This window comes from Sorex araneus, chromosome 9 (genome assembly GCF_027595985.1).
Source record: "Sorex araneus isolate mSorAra2 chromosome 9, mSorAra2.pri, whole genome shotgun sequence".
Taxonomy (NCBI): Eukaryota; Metazoa; Chordata; class Mammalia; order Eulipotyphla; family Soricidae; genus Sorex; species Sorex araneus.
In genome coordinates, this window is record NC_073310.1 from 50310786 (window position 1) to 50323154 (window position 12369).

The following is a 12369-nucleotide window of genomic DNA, read 5'->3' on the forward strand; positions in this document are numbered from 1 at the left end:
AGCAGGTAGGGTGTTTGCCTTGCACGCGGCCGACCTGGGTTCGATTTCTCCGTCCCTCTCGGAGAGCCCAGCAAGCTACCGAGAGTGTCCCGCCCTCATGGCAGAGCCTGGCAAACTACCTGTGCCATATTCGATACTCCAAAAACAATAACAACAAGTCTCACAATGGAGATATTACTGGTGTCTGCTCGAGCATATCGATGAGCAACAGATGACAGTGCTACAATACTACATGTATGGGGGAGGATGGAAACAGAGTAGTGCTAAGATACTGATACTTTTTTAGCCTGAGAGTATAGAAGAATAATCACGTAGGTCACCACAACTGTAGAGATAAATGTGTGTTGGTAGGGAGTACAGAGTAATTCATTTAATCTCAGGAGCACTAAATTTGAGGTGGAGCCCCAGAAACACCAACTAACCTAAAGATAATTGAAGCGCAGGGATTAAGGCTTTTGTAAGCCTCAGACCCCAATTCAATCCCCCAGCACCAATTTGGTCCTCAGTACAGCCAGGAGATATCCCTGAAGGACAGAGCCAGGAGTAGCCCTTGAACATGTCCAGGTGTAGCCCCCAAACCAAAATAAATAAATAAAAACCCCAAACCAAAAAAATTTAGGCAGCTGGAGTTATGGGAATATTACAAAGGTTACAAGTTCAAGGTTAGAGGCCTGGGAAGATAGGGCAAAGGGCTGGAGTGAGGGTTTTGCATATGGAGACCTGGGCTACATCCCCTGTGAGGAGCAGTCCCTGAGCACTGCAGGAAAGGACCCTCAAGCACTGAGCTGGAAGTAGTCCTGGAGAAGTGCTGGGTGGCACTGAAACTAAGGTCGGACTGTAGATAAGAGATTCCATGGGGCTGGAGCTATAGTGCAGGGGGGTTTAGCGCTTGCCTTGTATGCAGCTAATCCAGGTTTGACCCAGGCACCCATATGGCCCCCTGAGCCCGCTAGGGGTGATCCCTGAGTACCGCCAGGTGTGGCCCCACGACTAAAAGAATAAAATATTCCAGCAATTATTGATGGGAGCCCAGACAGAAAGGAGCAGGTGGCTGGGGACAGTCTTCATAAGAAGCTGCAAGCAAAGACTTAAAACTGGTGGTTACCTGTCATTACAATCTTCTGCTTTCTTATTTGCCGCAAATGTTATTCTCAAAAATCAAACTCCCAGGAAATGTCTATAGTTCTATCAGTAAAATAGCCCAGTCTTTCCCAGAGGATTGGCAATGTAGGAAAGAGACTCTGATGGACTTCCAAGCCAGGCACAGAGCTTTAGAGACCGGGTCTCTGAAGACAACGTTCTACCTCTATCTTAACTTTGTAGTTTGGAAAGTAGAACCCAAGGTCCAATGGCAGCCCACAGCTCTGCTTTGTTTGGAAACTTTTAAAATTCGCAAAGCTAATCATTATAGCATATTTAATTTTTACCCAAACTTCACACTTCTCTCGCAGCCCTGCAACCACTTCATTTTTTCCTTAGTTTGGGAGATGCCCTACCAGGCGTGACCGCTTCCTTCATGGAGGTCAACGAAACTGAATTTGTTAGAATTCTGATTCTTTCCTGGAGGTTCTAGGATGACTGAGGACAAGAAGGCATCGTGGGAAAGCTTTCACTCTCCGCACCCTCATTCTACCAACATTGGAGAGCAGATAGAGGGAACGTTCCGACTACGTTTAACTGTGCTTCCCAGAACAGTTTCTCCTAGCAAGAGCCTTCGGAGGAAGGCTAAGAACTGGTGGCGAATTCAGCTGTTGGGATTCTTCCTTCCACAGGCAGTTACAAGCCTACCCTGGCCTGCCAAGCCCATCTTCACACTCGGCGGCAGTGGTTGCTCGGACGCTGGGGTCGGCGGGTTGCACGTCGACTACCCGGAAAGTGGCGCTGCGGCGGGTCACTAGATGCTTTCTCCCTTCTCGCCCTCAGGCTCCACATTTCCTCAGCAACCTTCCTCGTTTCATAGGACAAACTTCCTTTTTCTTCCACATCACTGCCTGCCCGGCCCAAATAAGAGCAATGACATAAACCAACGAGCCACGTTCCCGCTGCCAGGCAGATCTCCCTGTGGCCTCAGACCAATGAGCGAGCAGACGCTTCCTGACGGGGCTACCGTCTTTTATTTAAAACAAACAGTTGATGGTTAAAAATAGCTCTAACAGAGCAGGAAGCAAAGCGCGTCGGCCCGATTGGACCCGGGCCTTCTGGGCGGGCGCCGCGGCTGCCAGCGACTGAGAGCACTTCTCCAAGCAAGCGAGCGTCCAGGAAAACTTGAACCTGCGACCCCCGCCCCGCCATCCCCGGCACACAGAGGCTGCGGGGCGGTGGCGAGCGCGGGCGCTGATTGGCCGCCAGGCGCGCCGGGTCCTTCGCGCCTGCGCCGTGCGGCTCCCGCGCCGCCCATCCCGCCGCCCGTCGCCGGTCTGCGGCCTCTGGAGTGGTCGGGCGGTAGCCGGCGAGGCCGAGAGCGAGCGAGCGGGCGGGCGGGCAGACGCCGGAGCCGGCGCGCCCTTTCCCCGGAGCAGCGAGACAGTCACAGCCCCGCCGCGCGGGCCCCTCTCGGCCCCCGTAGCCGGCCCAGCGCTCGCGAGGCAGACGCTGAGGAGGCGCGGACACTCCTCCGGTGCCGGGCCGCCGTGGCTGCCATGATGGATCGGAAGTGAGCCTCAGGGCGACGGCTGCCGGCGCCGGCGCTTCGAGGCCCGTTTCCCCGGCCGCCCCCGTGGGGGGCGCAGCGCGACGCGGCCGACTGCAGGCCCCCCTCTGCCCTCCCCGACTCCTTTCGGCCTTCGCGGCCCCGCTCCGGGCTCTCCTCCGAGGTTAAGAGGCGGCGAGTGGCTCCCGGGCGCCGGCCGCGAGGAAGATGGCGGACCCGGCGGAATGCAACATCAAAGTGATGTGTCGCTTCAGGCCGCTCAACGACTCCGAGGTGAACCGCGGCGACAAGTACGTCGCCAAGTTCCAGGGCGAAGACACGGTTATGATCGCGGTGAGTGCGGCCGCGGGCGCGGCTGGCGCGGGGGCGTCGGGGTGCAGGAGGGAGAGGGAGCCCCCCGGAGCGCGCAGCCCCTCCTGGCACGTCGCGAGCCTCGCCCGCGGCGGGGCCGGGCCGGCCGGCGCCCAGGGGCCTCGGGCATCGCCGCCCCCACCCGGCCTGCACTGCGGGGAGGCTCAGGCGGGGACACTCCCCCACCTGGGGCGCGGGAGGAACTGTCGGGGGAGCGCGTGGAGTGCCTGTTGGCTGGGGTGTGTGTGTGTGTGTGTGTGTGTGTGTGTGTGTGTGTGTGTGTGTGGCGCGTGGAGTGCCTGTTGGCTGGTGGGTGTGGGTGTTGCTGGTACCATCGATGTGCCTCGGCCCTTCAGAGTGTGAGTGTGTGTGTGTGTGTGTGTGTGTGTGTGTGTGTGTGTGTGTGTGTGTGTGGTGTTGCTGGTGCCTCCGAAGTGTGAGATTGAAGTTCTCTTAGGGAGTGGCGTCAGGGACCCTGCCCTCCGGCCCCCGAGACGGCCACCCTCCCTACCGCCGCCTTTCATTGGAGAGAAACGCGGAGGGTGGAGCGGGTGGTTGGCCCCGCGGGAGGAGGACAGCCTGCGGCCGCCGCCGCACCTGTGCGGGTGCAGTTCCCCGCCGGGTCATGAATGAATGTTCCTGTGCATTTGCAGATGGCGGCCCGGCTGGACGCGTCCAGCGTTCCCTTTTGAAATCCAGTGGGTCGGTTTTGTGGATCTGCTCGCTTGCAGATCTAGCCGGTCCGAGTTGGGCTAAGTAAGTGCACAGAAAGAGCTGAGGGATTTTAGGGAGTCGTGGCCTAGGGAAGATTGTGTGTGTGTGTGTGTTTTTATCGAGTGTTATCAAAGTAAGCTTTTTAAAAGATTTAAAGAAAAATAAGCAGTAGATGAGATTTCTTGTGGTATTTAGGGCCCTACCACTACAACTGAGATCTCACTTTAGGAAGTGTTTTGGTAATATTTAGGGTGGTGAGATCTCCGTTCCCTTTTAATATGTACCATAGAGTTGGCTGCATTGTCTTGGAGACCACAATGTAAGGTTGGCTTTCTTTTTTATTTTGAGATCTAATCTCTAGTGTTGAAAGGTGTCTGGAAGTAGCAGTCCCAGTTCAAGGAGATTAAAATAAATTATAAGATACTTCTTACAGAACACTGATCTGTGGCTAGAAATTAAATTTAGTGTTCTCGGTAATGCCACGTTAGCAGAACTTTTTTCTACAATACTATTGTGGTACAAAAATTTAATATTAACTTTGTCTCTAATGACATTCCATATTTAGTATGTTGTTTGTGAAGTTTAATTTGGAGATAGGACAAAAAGGCCACAGCGGAAGGGCCGGACGTTGAAGAATAAAAGCATTGATATATAGAGCAGGACTAAAGTTAACAAGTGCGCAAAAGAAGCTCTTAGGCCAAAAAGTTAAGTACACTATTCCCCCTTTGCCTAGAGAATGATGTATTTAACATGGCAGCAGAGGAAGCTTGTCAGGCTTGAGTTGTCAGTTAGTGAGCATGAGGCTACTAGTTTTCCATACTTTTTGTGATTACTCAGCTTCAACAGTGGTTGACACATCAGGTATTGAAAATGCCTTGTTTTCAGGTGTTTTTTTTGTATGTATGGGACTATCAGTATGATTAAGTTTAAATGGTTGGAAAGCTAGGATTCAGGACTCATGCCATGTCTTGATGATACTTAGCGAGGGGCCTGGGAGTGGTGATCAGTGTTGGAGTGTATGTCCCACATGTATGAGGCCCCGGATTCAATTCTGGGCAAATGCTTCCCCACACACAATAGGTTTGAATTCAATTCAACCTTCTGATGCAGATCAAATACAGCATAAAAGAAGACAAGGAACCTTTTTTTTTTTTTTCTTTTTGGGTCACACCCAGCGATGCTCAGGGGTTACTCCTGGCTTCGCACTCAGGAATTACTCCTGGCGGTGCTTGGGGGACCATATGGGATGCCGGGGATCGAACCCAGGTCGGCCGTGTGCAAGGCAAACGCCCTACCCGCTGTGCTATCGCTCCGGCCCGGAAGCATATTTTTTTAAGGATAAAGTTGTGAGAAACTTAAAATCTTCAAGTTTTTTATATAATTTTTTAAAAAGTAATGTATCATGGTAGCATTCAAAGCAATGGTTAGATGGTTGAGTTGAGAATCTGTAGTGACCATTTAGTTGACCTAGGTAAACTGGTAAACTGTATACAAGTAGTATCACTGTATCACTGTAATCGTTGCTCATAGATTTGCTCCAGCGGGCACCAGTAACGTCCCCATTGTGAGACTTGTTACTGTTTTTGGCATATCGAATACATCACGGGTAGCTTGCCAGGTTCTGCTGTGCGGGCGAGAAACTCTCTGTAGCTTGCCCGGCCTCTCCGAGAGGGGTGGAAAAATCAAACCTTGCTGGGCCGAGTGCAAGGCAAATGCCCTGCACCCTACCTGCTGTGCTATCACCCCAGCCCGTTTAAACTTAAACGGTATAAGCCAAAATACAGTACAGCATAGTTACATAGCCTTAATAAATGTAAAGCAATATTTTTAATCCATTATTTTAAGAACCTAATTTCTTGCATCGAGGTCTCTTATTAATGACTTTAGGGTTGGGGATTTGTTAGGGCTGTTGAGGGGTAACATTAGAATTACTCTTAATTATCTCGGTTTTGTTCATTTTATACATGATTGCTGCAGTGCAGTATTTAAAACAACTTTTTTTTAAAAATCAGGGCCACACCCACCAGTGCTCAGGGTTTATTCCTGGCTCTGTGCTCAGGGATTATTCCTGATGGGGGTCAGGTGTCCTGGATTGAACCTGGGTTGACTATGAGTAAGGCAGTTGCTGTACTATCACTCTAGCTCCTAAAACATGACTTTTAATCATCATTTTAACATTTTATACACTCTTCTCATTATAATTTAAATTGTGAGTAGTTTAAAGAATAGGATTTCTTTAGAATATTGAATTATAAGTATAATTTATGTTGAAGTGGGAAGTAAATTTCAAGGATTCTGATTTTCAGATCACCTCATTTTCCAATACTTTGTCCCTATATATTTTCTTTTTATCCACATAATGAGTGGTTTTGAATATAATGTGGCCCCAGGACTAACAAATCTTGTAATCTTATGGTACTTATTTGTTTTAAGAGGATATTGTTATCCACAAAAAGTGAAGCAGCGCAGAGGCTGGGGCGTGCAAGGATAAACACCTTGTGTAGCACTCATTATCTCTGGAAAATACCAGGAAAAATACCAATAGAATTCTGCATTTAGACATCATGGAAGTAGAATGCATGTTTGCATTGTCATGTATCTATACTTAATCATACCTTGCTATAGAGCAGAGGTTCCCACACTTATTTGGCCTGTAGCCCCACTCTGTTTTCAGAGAAAACAAACAAACAAACAAACAAAAATTCAGTATCTTCTTTATGGAACAGAAAGCATCCCATTTGGGTTGCATCCAAAAGTGTTAATACCCTCAGTGCCCCTTCGTAAGTCCCCCACCTGTACGCAGTGATTGCAGTTTTGCCTCTATAGAATAGACACTATAGAATAGAGGCTGGCAGAAACCAAAACAGGTTCTGTATCATTGAAGTTAGAGATTAAACCTAACGAGATTATTTTACCAAGTTCCCTGTTACCAAGAGAGTGATCATTCTGTTACCAAGAGAATGATCATTTCATGTTTGATCCTGATTATCTTTAGAGGAGATGTCTCAGAACACTAGAGCACATCCTTTGCATGCGAGAGCCCAAGTTCAATCCACAGCACTGTTAGGTGTGGCCTACAAAAAAGAGGAAAAAATTGAAGGAGCCATTATCACATACCTTTACAATATGGAAGGTTAGCCTAGAGTATCAAACTACAGAAAATCAAATTTTATATAATCCTGTGTTATCTAAAGATCAGTTTTCAGAAATCTGGAGACAGGCATGGCATGTCTTTGCTAGAATGCTCTTTTCTAACTGAACTTGTTGATTCTGTTCTCTGCAAATGCTACAAATCACTTCACTGGGTAACTGCCACCTAGTGTGTGACCGCTGGAAGCTGCAACTACTGTCAACCAATAAAATCTTAAAAACATGCGGTTGCAGTTCAGATGAACTGTTATTTTGTCTTGTCCCCTTGAAACTCATTAGCTGCAAATGGATCTTTGTGACTTCGGGTTTTTTGAATTGAAATCTGAAGTTACATAAGACTGTAAAATAGCTATTGTAAGGCAAAGAACCTATATAATAGAACATTCAGTAAAGGTGTCCAGATACTGAATTTTTTTTGGGGGGGGGTTACTCCTGGCTCTGCACTCAGGAATCACTCCTGGCGGTACTCAGGGGACCGTATGGGATGCTGGGAATCGAACCCGGGGCTGGACGCGTGCAAGGCAAATGCCCTACCTGATGTGCTATTGCTCTAGCCCCAAGATACTGAATTATTATTATTATTATTATTATTTTTGCTTTTTGGGTCACACCCGGTGATGCACAGGGGTTACTCCTGGCTCTGCACTCAGGAATCACTCCTGGCGGTGCTCAGGGGACCATATTCGGGATGCTGGGAATCGAACCCGGGTCGGCCACGTGCAAGGCAAATGCCCTACCCGCTGTGCTATTGCTCCAGCCCCGATACCGAATTATTTTAAGCCAGCATTCCTCAGCCTTTTATACCTGAGGCCAGGGAAGAATAAGAATATTTCATGGGTAACTGATGGCTAAGAAAAAAACAAAAGCTAGTGTAGGTAGTATTTTATTTCTTAAGTATAATATTATAAAATTACAAGATAATTTTAGGTATTGCAGCATCTGCTGTTTAGTCCACTGTTATTGGAAAATTAGACCACCAGGAAATTTCTCCAGACCACAGGTTAAAGAATAGGGGTCTAATTTATTTGAAAAATTACTAGTTAAGAAGTGTTCTTTAATTATAGGAAGTTAGAAGTATTTATGTTTTACAAAATCTTGTTTTCATCCTAGGAAGCCAAGGTCCGTTAGTAACTTTTTACCACCTCTAGAGGATTTATCTTATCTGTAGGAGATACAAAAGGTTGAAAAATACCAGTGTACTTCATTCAGCTTAGGATTGTGACTTTGAACTGCCAGGCTGGTGCCAGTCTGCAGGTGAAAAAAATTGAAACAGGGTCTCTAATCAGAAGTATCTCTGTCTTGCTTAAAGTTATCATTTAGTTTTGTTATTAAAGATAATTTGTCATTGTTTAATCCTAAGCACTTTCAGGGGTTTTTTTAGGGGTGGGGTGGGGCTATACCCACTTTTGGCAGGTTTCAGGAGAGTGAATGGGGGTGCCAGGGACTGAGCCGGGGTCGTGTGTAAGACGCCTTACCCTCTGTGCTGTCTTTCCTACCTCAAGTAAGTTTTGTGTTTAGCTTCTGACTTTAAACAAACCTCACCTGGATGTTTCAGGGGCTACACCCAGCTTCGTGCTGGGGAGCGAGTGTTTGGGGAATCTTGTGGTGCCAGGGCTTGAACCCAGGACTCCTACACATAAAGCTTTTGCTCTAGCCCCTTGAGCCAGCTCTTCAGATCCTGGTTAAAAGAAAACCTTAAAAAATAATCAGTCTCAACCTTGATTTTTGAAACTTTCATTTGGTTTTGGGGTTATACCTGGTGATGTCCAGAGGTCCCTCTGTTCTGCCCTTAGGAATTACTCCTGGTGGTCCACAGGGAACCATATGGGGTGCCCGGATCAAACTTGGGTCAACCACGTGCAAGGCAAGGGCCCTATCCTCTGTACTATCTCTCCAGTCCTTTGACCTAAATCTTTTAAAATGTTTGTGTGTTCATAATACTACCTACTGGAATCATAGTGGTCATAATGAATGTTTATTAAAAAGTAATGCTAAAGAACTGCATACAATATTCATGAGCCAGACTTTCCTATTATCCATTATTTTTTGGAATATCTAACTGGTTCATACCATTGGTTATGAATATAAACTGGGAATATGCCTTATTACTTTTTTCTTTTTGGGTCACACCTGGCGATGCACAGGGGTTACTCCTGGCTCATGCACTCAGGAATTACTCCTGGCAGTGCTCAGAAGACCAGATGGGATGCTGGGAATTAAACCTGGGTTCGCCGCGTGCAAGGCAAATGCCCTACCCACTGTGCTAACTCTTCAGCCTGTTTTAACTTTCTTTTTTTTTTTTTTTTCTTTTTTTGGTCACACCCGGCGATGCACAGGGGTTCCTCCTGACTCTGCACTCAGGAATTACTCCTGGCGGTGCTCGAGGGACCATATGGGATGCTGGGAATCGAACCCGGGTTGGCCACGTGCAAGGCAAACGCCCTACCCGCTGTGCTATTGCTCCAGCCTGTTTTAACTTTTTAAAAAATTGTTTTTGATTTCGAGCCTTACTCATTGAAGTTTAGAGGCTACTTTCCATTCCAGTGCTTGGGGATCACTCCCGGAGGTGTTGAGGACCAAACCCGGGGGCTTCTGCAGGCAAAGCGTTTCCTCCAACCCTTTTGCCATCTCACCAGCACCTGGAGATGTATCTTGAAGTTTAATAGTGTTCTTTCTAGTCTTTAAATATTTATTTTAATAAGATTTTATTCAATTAGAGGGATGCAGTTGTCTTTATACTTTAATCTATTTTTCAGTTATTAGCTTGTTTATTTCAAGAAAAGTCAGAAATAATCCTTTTTTATACTTTTTATTTTTATACTTTTTATAAAAGTTTACTTTTATACTTTTTATTTTTTGGTTTTGAACCACACCGGCAGTGCTCATGGGTAACTCCTGGCTCTGCACTCAGGACTTACTCCTTGCAGTGTGCAGGGGACCATATGCTGGGGATGAAACCAGAGTCAACCTTGTGCAAGGCAAACACCCTACCCACTGTACTATCACTGCAGCTCCAATTTTTTTTTTTAAATCTGTTTATTGAATAAAAGGTTTTAATTGCTTGCAGTCTCTTTACCAAGTTGTGAATTCCCCCAGGGTTGAAGCATGTAACAGTTGATCATTGATAGCAGGTTCTGGTATCGAGCTTACGGGTATTCAAGTTCTTCTGGACCTTATCTTCTACTACTCTTTGAAATGTACAAGCTTTACTGATAGAATACCATTTCTAAACTTGTGATAATTGTATTTGATACTTTATAATCACAGATGTTTGCTGGGTAAATGAAGAGAGAAAAATTTCATTCCTAACTGTTGCCTTTTCATCATCATATTTGTAAGATTGATGCTACAACTTCAGGGCTGGAGCGATAGTACAGTGGGTAGGATGTTTGCTTTGTATGCTGCTGACCTGGGTTCAATCCCTGTATCACGATGGTCCTCCAAGCAATGCCAGGAGTAATTCCTGAGTGCAGAGCCAGGAGTAACCCCTGAACACTGCCAGGTGTGGCCCAAAAACCAAAAAAAAATTTTTTGATGCAACAGCTGCAGACATTCATTTCAGAAAGGAGAAAGGGCAGCTTCAGCTGCGACAGGGGAACAAAACTTCCTTTTCCTTTTATCAGGAAAGCAAAACCTCTTATGAGACAACTGTCTACAGACTACCACTTCATAGTATCCAGAACTGAAAAGTGGCTATAGTTGCAAAGCGACCTTCAAAAGTAGTGTCTTTTCTAGTTAAGACCTAGGAAATTTTCTATAAAGTTAAGGATTTTCTGGGGTTATGATTGTTTTGTATGGCTCAGCTTCCTTTCATTTAAAAGAGGCTGATGACCCAGGTATATGGTGGCAATACCCAGAATCCCCAGCCTCCTCTTGTCTTTAGATCCTTGCTTGCCTTGCTGTCCTTGCTTTTTGTACTAACTTTAAAACTTGACTTAGGTTTTTCCCATGTTTAAAAAAATCTTTCAGGGCCAGAGAGTTAGTACAGTGGGAAAGGTGCTTGCCTATCACCTGGCCAACTGGGTTTGGTCACTGCCACCACATATATTCCTCTGAGCACCACCAGGCAAAAGTTCTCCTGTTCTTTTGTCTTCTCATTCCAGTTTGACATTTGTTGCTGGATACATGTGTGGTCTCTTTTTGACACAGCTGTATTTGACACAGTTGGTATACTTTAAAAATAATTCTCATCTTGGCTGGATAAAATATTTATATTTTGTTTTTCCATTTTATGGCTCTGGCTCCTTTCAAACTATGTTAACGATTTTCTACATGTGTTCTCAGGATAGAGTCCCCAGTTTCCTTGCAGTGCATCCACAGTGTTAAAGGTTTTAGAAATAAGGTATTATTTGCCTTTTTCACATGTTGACATTTGCATTCAGTATTTCTCTGATTTCTTGAATGCTATAAATTCCTTTTTTGCCTTAGGATCTTTAAATATCCCATTTGCAGTTCATCGACTACTTTTCCACACTCATTCTCTTCATGATTAATATTGAAGAGAGAGTGATCTAGGTTGTCATATAATGTTCAGTTTTTAAATGCCACTTCTCTGGAGGGTTTCCCTGGTATTCTTCTATCTGTCCTTCCACGCCTATGCATACACTCAGGTTTCAGCACATAGCACAATAAATATTTCATAAATATTTTTTAACTGAATGAATGATTAAAAAGTTTGCATTAAACTGAAAAGCTGAGTAGTAGAAAGAACCCTGTGCTAATAATATTTAGATTTGAACTTTAATTTTATTATGAACAGTTTTTCACTTTGAAGGTTCTAGTTTTCTCTGCAAAATAATACTGGCTTTGGCTATGCTGGTGTAGGTCCTTGTTAAATAAAAATTTATTTAACAATATTTGGGTGCTTACCTTACTGAATAGTTGTGATTTTTTTTGGGGGGGGGGGCTAGGCCCTGAAAATATAGATGAGATGAAACAGTTATTCTTGTTTCTTAGAAATGTCCATTCACCTTTAGTTTGTATAGTTGAAATCATTGTTTCTGTTTTTCAGTCCAAACCATATGCATTTGATCGGGTGTTCCAGTCAAACACATCTCAAGAACAAGTATATAATGACTGTGCAAAGAAGATTGTTAAAGGTAAATAAATGTATTTGATCTAGTACATTGTTCCAGCAATAAGTAAAATTTTATTTCTGGTTCTTACCGAACATTGTCTCTCTCTTTTTTTTCAATTGAGGTACCAGTTGGTTTGCCTTTGGAGTGTAAATGTTACAGTTTTAGGGTTACAGCATTACCATAACACATTTACCATCAAAGTACCAGTATCCACCATCACAAGCATTCTATTTATTTATTTATTTATTTATTTATTTAGGCTTTAATTAAAAGTGACACTTAGAGCTTATTCCTGTCTGCTAAGGGATCACTGCTGGTAGTAGTCAGGTGTGGTCCTGAGATCAAACCATGCACATGCAAGGCAAACAGCTTCACCCATGTACTACTCTAATTCAATCAGTATTCTTTTTTATTTTGTTGCCTTTT

At 45.1% G+C, this 12369-nt stretch overlaps 1 protein-coding gene across 1 annotated transcript in view; it reads left to right on the forward strand.

The window, feature by feature from the left end:
• Window positions 1-2378: 2378 nt before the first annotated feature.
• The window catches only part of KIF5B (kinesin family member 5B), a 47431-nt gene continuing 37440 nt past the window's right edge, over window positions 2379-12369 (forward strand). The window contains exons 1-2 of the mRNA XM_004605392.3: window positions 2379-2983; window positions 11877-11964. Of these exons, the coding sequence (XP_004605449.1) occupies window positions 2858-2983; window positions 11877-11964 (214 nt within the window). The 5' untranslated portion in view covers window positions 2379-2857. The remainder of the gene's footprint in view (window positions 2984-11876; window positions 11965-12369) is intronic.